General features: G+C 43.7%; 1 protein-coding gene across 1 annotated transcript in view; it reads left to right on the plus strand.

Moving 5' to 3' along the window:
- Positions 1 to 13,287, plus strand: part of DHX15 (DEAH-box helicase 15) — a 66,523-nt gene that overhangs the window by 33,017 nt on the left and 20,219 nt on the right. The window contains exons 6-8 of the mRNA XM_066631649.1: positions 4,829 to 4,996; positions 7,593 to 7,679; positions 9,775 to 9,924. Coding sequence (XP_066487746.1) covers positions 4,829 to 4,996; positions 7,593 to 7,679; positions 9,775 to 9,924 — 405 coding nt within the window. The remainder of the gene's footprint in view (positions 1 to 4,828; positions 4,997 to 7,592; positions 7,680 to 9,774; positions 9,925 to 13,287) is intronic.

Below are 13,287 nucleotides of genomic sequence, written 5' to 3' on the forward strand. Positions count from 1 at the left end.
GTATTTAAAGTGTGTTTGATGTTTTTATTCATGTTAAAGGGACAAGCAGCAAATACATATCTATATCCTTCACTTATGTATTTTATCTTTGTGCATATACCCAAGTACAAAATATTGCATGTGAAACTGTGGTTGGCTGGCAAGTAAGACAGTGTGTTCTGGCAGATTGTGTCTTGATGACTGAATAGTTTGGGAACAGATGCTCAGCAATTGTGCTTTGGAGTGACTTCCACAACTCTCCAAATGAGAAACTCTTAGAATTTTTGTAGTTTTCTTTCCCATCTGTGACTTGCATATTTGCTTACCTTATTTTTTGTTTAGGTGTTTAAAATCCCTTCTGCACTCAGCCAATATAGTTAACCTTGTCTACTTCCAAAGTTGAAAACATTGAGCCATTAGTGCTGGATTATGGCTGGTACTGTGTATGTTGCTTCAGAAACCACATCAGACTTGATCATGACCATGTGCCCAGGGTTTCCCCAGGCTTGCATTCAGAACCATTATAGTTGAAATGTTCAATTTAATAAAATGGAAGCTTTGGAGGAGCTCATCAACTGAGTGGAAGTATAGACACTGTTCAAAGTGTCACACAGGAAGAACAGCAGCTGAGCAAAACACTTTCCTTCCGTTTTCCTTGGGGAGCCAAGAGATCCGTTCATTGGTGTGCCCAGAAGAAACAAATACCGTAAGAGGCTGTCACTGTTGCTTAGCAACCTTCCTTGGAAGCAGAGAGCGCTTATATAGTTGCTTTGGTGGCCCTATTTTCCCCTCTCACAGAAGAAAGCTACTTGTTCATAGTTACACTTGCTTTACCAATAATGGTTTTGCTCTTTTCTGTCCTAGGGTTGGCAGGTCCCAACCTGGCATGGTGTGACCTTGTGTATGTTAAAGCAGTTTCCAGGCAATCTCTTTAGAATCTTTCTTATATTTGAAGGTCTTCTAGTTTATTAGCCATGTGGAAATTAATCTCCTAATCTTGAAGCATTGTTCTGTGTTACTTCAGACTTGTTTCCTTGTGACTTATGTGGTTTGCAAACCTACAGTGGCATGTTTGTAAAGAGAGAGTGCAAGTCCCACTGTTTGGTATTCTCTCACCAGTTCTCCTCTTTGAATTCTTTAAATATGTAGAGACTTACCAGTAAGTTATACAATATTGGGCAAAGTAAACTTAAGAATGTCTTAAGTTGTCTTTTTGATGCAATTATGGTAGTGGTGTTATGGTATGCTTGCACGTTCATGATAATAGAGTATTGCCAAGTGGAGGATACAAACAGTAGCTATTGACATACATTATTTCTGATCTCTGACAATTTACTGTGAAACTAGCAATCTTCATATACTACTGCAGGGGTCTCCAAACCCCGGCCCGGGGGCCAGATGCGGCCCACAGCAAGCCTTCTTCTGGCCCGCGGCCAACCTCTTGTCCCCTGAAAGCCTCTGGCCCACTCAACTGAACATGACCAGAACTGTGCTCTGATTGTGTCTGGAGGGTGTTCTGAGGACCAGAGAGGTGGAATGAATGAGCCCATTCATTCATTTATTCACTCATCTAAGTTCCATCTCTAATTTATTTAAATTTTATATTTAAATTTTTTTTCCAGTCCGCCACACCATGCCAGATATTTGTTGCAGTCTTCTGGCCAAAAAGTTTGGAGGCCCCTGTACTACTGGATAGGCTGAGTTTATTATGGTTTGGAAATTTTTCTTTCATAACAAGAGGGTTATGTGAACGTTAACACCTGTAAGACTCAGAATGCCTATGTAAAATGCAGGTTCATGCAGCCCAGTGTATAAATTTTATTTCTAATTTAGTAGACCAGTAGGGGGCATGCAAACCCAGAGTGATTAAGGTATTTAACCTTTTACATTTAAAATCATTTTGGAGGAAGACATTTTAATAACCAAAATATTTTAAATTTCAAAAAAGATATTCATGCTTCTTTTTCTAAAGGTGTTTCTCAAAGACAAATTCAGAAACATGAGAATTTCTTTTATTCTTACACAAATTGAAAATTCTTCACATGGTAAAGTAATAGGGTGTAATTTGACAATGTTCAATGGAACAAATAGAAAAGTCACAAATCATCAAAATCTGAGTGACCGTAATTTCTCTGGCTGTCCCTGGTCAGCAGGGACGGCCTCTTCAAGGTTCTCCCCAAGATCGGATGTGCACCCAGGCTCCTCAGCATCATCGGGTCTTTCCACAAGGATATGAAGGGCACTGTTGTCTTTGATGGCTCCACATCAGACCCCTTTGACATCCGAAGCGGAGTGAAGCAGGGCTGTGTTCTTGTGCCAACCTTATTTGGGATTTTCTTCGCTGTCCTGCTGAAGCATGCCTTTGGAACTGCAACAGAAGGCATCTATATCCAAACCAGATCAGACAGAAAGCTCTTCAACCTCTCCAGACTGAGAGCAAAGTCCAAAGTCCAGCTGAAATGTCTACATGACTTCCTCTTTGCTGACAATGCAGCTGTCACTACCCACTCTGCCAAAGATCTCCAGCAGCTCATGGATCGTTTTAGCAAGGCCTGCCAAGATTTTGGACTGACAATTAGCCTGAAGAAACACAGGTCATGGTTCAGGATGCGGACTCACCTCCCTGCATTACAATCTCTGCGCATGAACTGGAGGTTGTCCATGACTTTGTGTACCTTGGCTCAACGATCTCCGACACTCTTTCTCTCGATACCGAGCTAAACAAACACATCGGTAAAGCAGCTACCACGTTTTCGAGACTAACAAAGAGAGTCTGGTCCAACAAGAAGCTGACAGAACATACCAAGATCCAGGTCTACAGAGCTTGCGTCCTGAGTACACTTCTGTACTGCAGCGAGTCATGGACTCTTCGCTCACAACAGGAGAGGAAACTGAATGCTTTCCACATGTGCTGCCTCTGACTCATCCTCGGCATCACCTGGCAGGACAAAGTTCCAAACAACGCAGTCCTGGAATGTGCTGGAATCCCTAGCATGTATTCACTGCTGAAACAGAGACGCCTGTGTTGGCTCGGTCATGTCGTGAGAATGGATGATGGCCGGATCCCAAAGGATCTCCTCTATGAAGAACTCGTGCAAGGAAAGTGCCCTACAGGTAGACCACAGCTGCAATACAAGGACATCTGCAAGAGGGATCTGAAGGCCTTAGGAGTGGACCTCAATAGGTGGGAAACCTTGGCCTCTGAGCAGCCCGCTTGGAGGCAGGCTGTGCAGCATGGCCTTTCCCAGTTTGGAGATGCACTTGGCCAACAGTCTGAGGCAAAGAGGCAAAGAAGGAAGGCCCATAGCCAGGGAGACAGACCAGGGACAGACTGCACTTGCTCCCAGTGTGGAAGGGATTGTCACTCCCGAATCGGTTTTTTCAGCCACACTAGACGCTGTTCCAGAACCACCATTCAGAGTGCGATACCATAGTCTTTCGAGACTGAAGGTTGCCAACTAATTTCTGTGGCACTTCTGTGTAGAAAATGTAAGTTCTCACCTGTCATATATAACTTTGGAAAACTATTCAACTTTTAAAATCTAATGTAAAGAAGTTTACCAATAACATGATACCTTATTGATGGTTTCATCAGCAACATTAGGTAATGCTAGTTCATGAGATTGTTGGTAAGACTTTTAAGAGTATCTTAAAATGCTAAGAATTGTTTTACGGTCCTTTTGAATAAAAGGTAGTTCAAAGGGCAGGAGGTTCAAGGGCAGGAGGTCTGGTCTAGAGGGTAGAGCCTCCGTTAGCCCGAAGATAACAACAGAAGATTGCCAGTTGGAGGACACTGGCAGCACCTTGGATGGCTGAGAATGGCAAAATCTTGAAAACAGCTGACAAAGCCGAGCTGAGTGATTCTACCTGCTCTTGGTGTGAGCAAGAAGCGTCTTGGCTGCCCTCCATTTGAGAGATGAAGCTGCTTGTCAGCCTGCGTGGGAAAACTGGAGGCCAGAAGTGAGACCAAACCAGGAAGATCCATTCTGAAATGTTGTTGGTTCTTGAAAGAGAGAACCTTTATGATTGTACAAATCCCCTTGAGGGATTTAGAAATGCCTGCTTATGTAAACCGCCTTGAATAAAGTCAGAGAAGTAATCCAATGACCAGAAAGGTGGTATATAAATACCTAGCTGCTATTATTATTATTTTTATTATTAGGAATTCCTTATAAGTGGGATTTGAAGTGAATATATTTAAGTAATTTAAATTGGTTCTTCTCTTAAAACTTTGATCAGCATTTTAAACTTACAGTCAAGTCATTGCAAACTACCTGAAGGATCTCTGCAAAGTATACTAGGGAAGATGCTGAAATGTTTTCTAGTAAAAATTCTAAGATCTGATAACATAAGCTCTGATAAGTTGAACTGAGAAGGGATCTACTTCTTGAACATCTATGTTTGTACTATAAAGGTGTTTGTTCTCATTAGGTACAATGAAGCAAATCTTCCATATAATTGCATTAGTGATACGTGACATTAAAGCTTAATTGGCTTATTTAAAATATCTTTTACATCAATTTCTTTTAGATTGTGAAAATTGAAAAGGTCATGAGTGCAGTTTAATATTCCTGGGTGAGAGATTTCAATTTTAGTACAATTTGTACAGAATTAATTAGGAAATACGACTAAAGAAAAAGGGTGTTGAATTCAAATAAGGCTGTTATGCTCATTGGAATATAGAATATGAGGCATTTTGGACTGCTGTGGAAGTCCCACTGAAAATTCAACAAGTGCCCAAATTGGTTTAAAAATAACCTGTTTTGTAGCAGGGCTATTAAAAAAAATTCTTCATAGCAATTAGAGCTGGAAAAACATTTAAAGTTTTCACGATCTTCTTTCTATGCAGGAAATAGATGAAGCCTGTAAGAGGATAAAGCGTGAAATTGATGACCTGGGTCCTGAAGTTGGTGACATTAAAATCATCCCATTATATTCCACGCTTCCACCCCAGCAACAGCAGAGGATTTTTGAGCCTCCCCCTCCCAAAAAACCAAATGGTGCAATAGGACGAAAGGTATGATATTAATGCATTTAATATTTTACAGTAATAAGGCTACTCAGGGTTTCTAAGGAAGTTAAATACTTTGTAGATACTCAAAAATAGAGACTGTTCTCTTTTTCTTTACCCTGCTCTTTCTCTTCTGATTCTGGGTTGTGCAAACTTTTAGAATGCTGTAATAAATATAGTTCATAATTTGTTTGATCATTTTCTTTCTGAATGGAAAGAAGGTATTTATGTTTGCCCTTTAAATAAGAATAAATTAGGGGTTATTTCTAATTTTAAAAATCATGAACTACATTACATTTATTATTTTGAGTATTTTCCTCATTTAGCAAAATGGAAATCCGAATGGTTAAACTGGAGAAGCTTAGTGAGATTTCTTCAGTATGGAACTTTTGTTTTGAGAACAGATTGTGTTGTGCTTATTTCCCAAAACACATGTGATTTGCAGAAGCATTGTATATTGATTCAGCAAGGTGTGCAGGTAGTGGGTGTTGTGAATAGTGCCTCACAGTGAGATTAAATTTCATAGAGACAGAGCCAGAAGTTTTAAACAAATTCCCCATTTGTTTAATGTGAGTGATCAAACAGCTTTGAAAGCAAGAAAGATGTCTATGATATCTCTATTGCACTCTCTTTATCACTCAGACCTCTGGGCTGCCTCCTACAAATTTGCTTTGCCAGCTAAATTTGAACTTTTCATTGGAAAGAACACTGATGGGGCCAGGAAATGGCTGTAATTCTTTCCACATTTTCCTATGTTGCAGTTTTCATGTAGAACTGATTTGAGCAAAAAGCCTTCCTGAAAACTGCATATGCTTGCATTGACTTTTAGCCTTGCTTGTGTTTGGAAATCAGATTGCGAGCCCAATCCTATGTACACAGAAGTAAGTTCCATTATAGTCAGTGGAACTTACACTCAGGTAAGTGTGGATAGGGTTGCAGCCTGCATGATACAACTATTTACAAAATGTGGCAGTATTACTAATGAAAGTGACACAAAATAACTGTTAAGCTTACTCTTGTTTTCAGACAGAAATCTCACCTTTGTTGCATGACCTATTGCATTGTATGTAAGCATTGATAGAACTGCAGCCTTTCCAGCAGTTTTAACTTAATTGTGGGATGCCCTAACCCTGTGCTCCAGAATGGCAGGTGTCACTCCCAAGTACTCAGAGATGTTTTTTAGATTAGTGAGGCACCCTTTAATGCTTGATTTCCAAGAAGACGAAAAAACTTGATAATAAAGTTTCAAATGACTTAAGGTGGTAACTGTTGACATAGACAAAAGTGTGTTATAGGGATGCTTTATTCCTTGATTATTGCATTGTCTTGTATGGTGGGTAAACAAAACATTTATGATAATGTGTAGAATTCCGAGCAGATAAATTATTGCATCTGGGGAAGTGATTCTCTGGTATTGGTGAAATAAAGAGCTGATATACTTTTGAAATTGACAAAGCTTGAGCAGCAGCAAACTGGTATTATCACATGATGAACAAAGATTAGTGTTGCATTTTGCTTAAACATAAGTCATACTGTGACTTTTGTTGCCAAACCCACAGGAGTTTTGGTGGTGGCTCAGCTGAGAATTCAGTTTTAAAATCTCACTTCAGCAATGATGATGCTAGGTAGTCTTAGATTTTTTTTTTTTTAAAGCTTCAGTCTTCACCAACAATAAGTAGGTAATGATGCTGGCCTATTTTATAGAACCGTTCAAAGAATTAGTTATGTTGTATGTGAGAATGTTTTCAATACTTAAGTTTCATAGAAGGTATGATGGCTTGAGAATTGTCCCCCCTCCCCAAAAGTGTGGTTTTAGGACTGGTGGATGTGAAATGATCACCCTGTGGAGGCTGCTTTAAATAGGTCAGTGAGCAGTTTGTTCACAGTAGCCACAGTAGCAGAGGTATTCTTGTGCATTTGTACACCTGAATAATAGCACAAGCTTATTATAAAGAGATAGTTGTCAGTGCAGCTGACTGTGGTGCCTGCCCCCTTTGTGCAGTGCTTTGAGTTTCTGACTCTGTGAGGCAGTTGCTTCCTAATTCCACCTTCTGTTCCACTGTCTTGTAATACTTTGTGGGGGGAGGGGGAAGTGACACAGATTCAGTTTCCCTTAAAAGTAATATTATGCATAATCCTAGAGGGGTGCAGTCCACAGAGTACCCTAACATCTTGTAGAGATCAGTTCATTGGTTGTAAATGGTTTTCAGTACAGGGAATATGCACAGATTCATGTGTGTTTGCTTAACTTCAATATGTTGTGTGATTCAGAGTTATGTGTGAAAGCTTGAAACAAGCTGTCTGAAAATCTTTCTGTTCATGTAGGCTCAGAAGAGAATCTACTCAGTGCTAGAAAATACTGCATTTCAACAGATTTGGCTGCTGGCCTCTCTTTTAAAAAGTCCTCTGGCCTCTAACTACTGTAGGTTGCACCATTAAATGTGTCCCTGATTAACTTAGGGCAGCCTTTTAGACTTAATGGGCCTTACACCATTGCTGGATTCTGCTGTTTTACCAGGGTTGCATTCTTAAATGACTTTTTACAGTACTTGTCATGTTTTTAGCATATACAATACAACATTTTTCTTACACTTTTTCACAGGTTGTTGTATCTACTAATATTGCAGAGACATCATTAACAATCGATGGAGTTGTATTTGTCATAGATCCTGGATTTGCTAAGCAGAAGGTAAAACAGGTTTTAAAAATTTGACATGGCTTTTCCTCTGATATTAGGATGGAATAACCATATAATTAACTATAATATCGTGTTTCCTTGTACCTGTATTGCTGTAATGGGTTGGATCCAAAGAGCAGGAGCAAAGTACATGCAGGCCAGAAGAGCTTGTGCATAACTGTTGTGATAGCCATTCTGTAGCAGTTCTCATACTTCCAGAACATTTTTGGATTTAGTTTTACTTTCCTTCCAGAATGCGGTACTTCAAAGAACTACACAGTCCTTTCATAAGCGATTTACTTTGTGTGTAGTGGAGGAGCTTTGTATCCACTATCTTTCTTTAAAGCAAATGCATGGGTGTGTTTTAAAATCCATTGCCATATTAGCCTGCATAGTAAATGTCGTGAGTTGCTAGCGCGGACTTGGCTTTATGCCTTCTTACAAAAAATGCTGAATTTTTAACACATTCCTCTAGCCATGTTTTCAATTTGAATTTTGGAATTTACATTTCTAATTATAAACTTAGAATAGTGAAGCATATAGTATAGGTTTTTAAAAATTCATGCTTGTAATTTAGTTTTTTTTCTGAAAGAGTCTCACTGTACAGCTTTTATTCAGAGTCCACGTTAAGGACAAAGTCTGCAGATCATTTGTGCTGAATATGAATGAACCTTACTATCAAGCACAGTTAATGTATTTCATGCGAAAAAATTATTTATGTGTTAATGTGATCTGGCATCTTCACCAACAGAATTGTAGTATCCCTGCTAACTGGGCTAAAGAGGCCCTTTTCAAGTGGCACTCCTTTTGTATCCCGCTTTATCTCCCTAGTTGGTCATTCAAAGCAGCTGTATGTAGCAGGGGAGAGTAACTGTCTCTCTTCCCCAGCACAGTGTCTTTTTAGTGGTTGTTGGCTGGAGAGTTCTGCATTTTTTCTTTTCTTTTTTTAAGATTGGGAGCCCTTTGGGGACAGGTAGCCATTTAATTATTGGATTTTTGACTTCGGACCACATTGAACTTTTTTGTTGAAAAGCAGTATATAAATATTCTTAATACAAGTGTGCGCCACTTAACAACAGGGTTATGTTCTCCTATCCCTGTTATGCGATTAGATCATTAAGTGAACATTCACTCCAATCTTGTGCCTTTGTTGTGTAAACAGACACTCCCTGCCTGACACTAGCTGGCTGCACAGGCTACTGGAGATAGATTGCCTCTATCTCTCTGTTTCGTAAACACAGTTGTGTTGAGTAAGAGCCTCTCTGTTGTGTAAATGCTCTGCTGCAGGCTATGGGAGATGCGATTGCTTCATTAAGAGCATCTTTATTGTACTTTGACCCCAGTCATATATTATTATTAGTATTGTATTGGCAACCTTCAGTCTCGAAAGACTATGGTATCGCGCTCTGAAAGGTGGTTCTGGCACAGCGTCTAGTGTGGCTGAAAAGGCCAATCCGGGAGTGACAATCCTATTATTATTATTATTAACAGTATTTATACACCGCTTTTCAACTAAAAGTTCACAAAGCTGTTTACAGAGAAAAATCAAATAACTGCGGTCCATCAAATATATGCAGTCCATCATTAAGCAAACCATTATTAAGCGGCGGGTGCCTGTAATTGAGGAGCTTGCAGTCTTGATGGTGTAGTTATTGACCTGAGTGTTTTGATTAGTCAGTCTTGGAATGCCATTGGGACACTTTGTGTTTGCCTGAAACAATTTTAGCAGAAAATTGTTTCTTAAAATGTGTAGGTAATACTAGATCTATTAACGGAAAACATTTTTTAATAATTAGAATAGTAAAAATTTATCAGGAAAAATGCTAACAAATTACTACTATAAATTAATACCACAATTTTTTTTGTGCTGGAAAACTTATTATTGCCTCTCTTTAAAAAGACATTCTAACCTATCTCTTTACTCTCCCATGTTGTCTTGTCAGCTTTTAAGTGTTATTTTGTAATTACTGTTGCCAAGATTTGTAACATATCAACTTGTGTAATAAATCTTTAAAAGATTTTAGTTTAGAAATCTTTCCCTTCATTCATTCCAATTAGTTATGTTCAATTTTGATTCTTGTCTTCACTTGACTTTTCCATCAAATAGGTATATAATCCTCGTATAAGAGTAGAATCTCTCTTGGTGACTGCAATAAGTAAAGCTTCTGCTCAGCAAAGAGCTGGCCGTGCTGGCCGTACTAGACCTGGCAAGTGTTTCCGGCTATATACGGAGAAGGCTTACAAGACTGAGATGCAGGTGTGTAACTTTGTTTACGTATAACCATAAGGATGGCTGTCACGCTAGATCTTGATGCGCAAGGTCAAAAAATGCTTCATCACAACCTCATAATTATCCTTTGGAGCTTGGAATGATACTATAACCTAGAACTTATTCCCTATTATACAATTTTGTTCATGGAAGGTTGTTCAGATGGAAAGTATTGTGCTATCTTTTTAGTTAAAGCTTCTGTAGTCCTGAAGTCTCACAATTTTTGGATTTGCATTTATATGAATTTCATAATGTTTAAAATATACTTCTCCAGTGGGATCTCAATGTCCCTCTTAGTCCTAACAAGTGGGTAGCTCCTCCCTCACAGGTAGGCAGGACAGAGTCTTTTGTTCCTTCTGAGGGGAGGGGCTGCCTGGACTCTCCAGACTGGCCTAGCCTTTTGACTAAGCAGGACAGAGTCTGCTCTGCTGAACCCCCCATTGGAGCTCAGGGAAGGACCTTTTCTTATTTTTTCCCCCTCCCCCCTCCCAGTTTCAGCAGATTATCTTGCCTGCTGTTTCCTGCCTCACCTGTTCCTACAGCAGGCTACTGCTTGCACAGAGGCTCCCACGTGGCTGCCTGCTTTAGAGCAGAGCAGCCACATCTAGATTTAAATTTGGCACCCTTCTGCACCTGAGCCCAGCTTGCCAGGCCCGCACACGTCTAGCAGCCTGGGCGTCAAGGCTGCCCTCAGCTGACCCCAGGGCAGCCCTCCTCAGCGGAGATCCCGCATAACCAGGCTGCCCTCAGCCAAACCCAGGGCAGCCCCTCCTCTGCAGGTGCCGCGTAGCCAAGTGGAGCCTTGCCTGACCCAGGGCAGCTCTCTTCTAGCAGCGGCAGCCACGCGGCCAAGTGGAGCACTCCCAGCTGCTCACCCCCCCACACTCGGCAGGAGTGAAGCAGGCGCGCCTGCGAGCGCTCCGGCCACAGCCAGCCTCTGGAGCAGCTTTCCCCCAACCGCTGCGGGTGTGCGGAGCTTCTCTCCCCTCCTTCCTCTGGAGCACCACATGGCGGGCGCCATCTTGGACTAGCGCCCGAAGAGCGCGAAGACTAGCCCCCCCCCAGCGGGGTAGGGCCGGCAGAGGCAGGCTTGCAGCAGGAACGCCCAGCCACTTGAGCCTCCTCCATTGGCAGCTGGAAGGCAGCGGAGCACAGGACCACGTGCGCGGCGCCATCTTGGCCACGTGCCAGACCAAGTCCGGATTGATCCTTGGTGGAGCGGTGAGCCCCCAGAACTGGCAGAAGCCCCCCTTCACCCATGGCCACCCCAAATGAGGCCCCCGAAGCACCCCCCCCATGTGGGTCTCAGCACCTTAAACTGGGGGGGGAGCTCTCAAAGGCCATCCAGGACATGGTCCATGTCAACGTTTCCGCCGCCATGGAGGCCCACCAGCAGCCACAGGGGGGCACCCTAGAGCACCCAATGGGGCTCCTAGCTCCCACCCCAGAGAAGGATGAAGATGAGGAGGACCCCCCACCCACCCCCTCTAAGAGGCACCGGACATCCTCCACGTGCAGTGCCACCCCCGAACACACCCACCTCCAGGATCAGGACCAGGGCGAGGGCAGCTGCCACACCTCATCTGCAGAGAAGGGGGAAATATCGGGGGATGAGGTCAAGACCCAGAAGCCCCACCTCTTCTACGCTGAACAGTTCAACAAACCGATCTCAGGGGTGGTCCAGGTGCTAGACCTGTAGGCCAAGCGCCCTGAGGACATGGCGCCCAAGACCAAGTGGGGGTCCCCGTCAGTCTTCCCTAAACAGCAGGAGACCCCCCAATGGTTTCCCTTCCCTCCCTTCTTCCAACAACTGGTGGACAAGGAGTGGAACAATCCAGCCAAGGCCAGGGACTCCAGCAAACCCTCCACCAGGTTCTGTGACCTGCCCCCAGAGGTCATGGCCTGCCTCAAGTCACCCCTGGTGGATGCTCCAGTAGCAGCAATGGGATCCCCAGCCATCCTCCCTGCGGACAGTGATGGCCTACCAAGGGACCCCACAGACAAGAAGGTTGAGCTGGCCACTAGGAGGGGTTTTGAGGTTTCCTCTAAAGCGCTGCGAGCCTCTGCCTCCCTCTGTGCCAGGGTGTTGGTGCTGTGGCTTCAGCAGTTCAGCAAGACCCACAAGCTACATGCCAGGGCCCGATTGGATATCAGAAAGATGACCTCAGCTGCCGCTTTTGCAGCAGACGACACAGCAGATGCCATGCAGTTCTCAGCCAGGGCCACCTGAGTTGCCACTCGCCGCAGCACCTGGCTGCACAACTGGGATGTGGATGCAGCATCACATGCCAGGGTCTCCAGCCTCCCCTTCCAGGGAGCCAAGTTCAGGGATGCCCTGGATCCACTTCTTGTGGAGTCCAGGGGCAAGAAGAGGGTCCTGCCCATTAGAGAGAGGAACCCAAGGCCCACCTAGCTCTGGCCCTTTCGTTCCCCAAGAAGCTCTCAGTCTGGCACCTCAACCTCTCCGGTCCCTTTCAGAAGCCAAAGACCCATCTGGCACCCTAGACGACCAGCCCACAAGCCCAGTGGACAGCATCCCCAGCGCTTTGGTGCAAGGGGCCCAAAGTCACAATGACGACCAGCCATCTTCGTCCCACATCATTGGCGGAAAGCTGCAACACTTCATGGACAGGTGGGATGTGATGACCAACTAGTGGGTGCGGGACACCATCCGCTGGGGGTATTCCTTGGAACTCCATTTGTCTCCCCCCAACAGGTTCCTTCAGGTCCACAGACCCAAATGCCCGCTAAAACACAGCAAGACGCTTGAGGCAATCCAACACCTCCTACAGGTCGGGGATATCAAGCTGGTTCCAAGGGAGCAATGGGGGTCTGGGGTGTACTCTCACCTCTTCACAGTGCCCAAGAGTTCAGGCGGCATCAGAGCCATCCTCAACCTCAAGCGACTCAACAGATGGATGCGACATCAGAAATTCAAGATGGAGACCCTATGGTCCATCCTGATGTCCATCAGAAGGCGCAGCTACATGACCTCACTGGACCTCCAGGAGGCGTACCTGCACTTACCCATATTGCCCGTCCACCACCGCTATGTCAGGTTCTGCTACTAGAACCAGCACCATCAATTCAAGGCACTCCCATTCAGCTTATCTTCAGCGCCAAGAGTCTTCACGAAGATCCTTATTGTGCTGATTGTGCACCTGTGCACAAGGGGTGTGGCCGCCTTTCCATACCTGGACAATGTTCTTCTGAGATCAGCCACACCAGAAGAGGGCGCCCTACATCCGCACCAGACCGTCCAATGCCTCTGGAACTATGGGTTCCTCATCAACTTAGAGAAGAGTCACCTGACTCCCTCATAGTCTATGGAGCACCTGGGAGCAATCATTG

This window comes from Tiliqua scincoides, chromosome 6, assembly GCF_035046505.1.
Source record: "Tiliqua scincoides isolate rTilSci1 chromosome 6, rTilSci1.hap2, whole genome shotgun sequence".
Classification (NCBI taxonomy): domain Eukaryota; kingdom Metazoa; phylum Chordata; class Lepidosauria; order Squamata; family Scincidae; genus Tiliqua; species Tiliqua scincoides.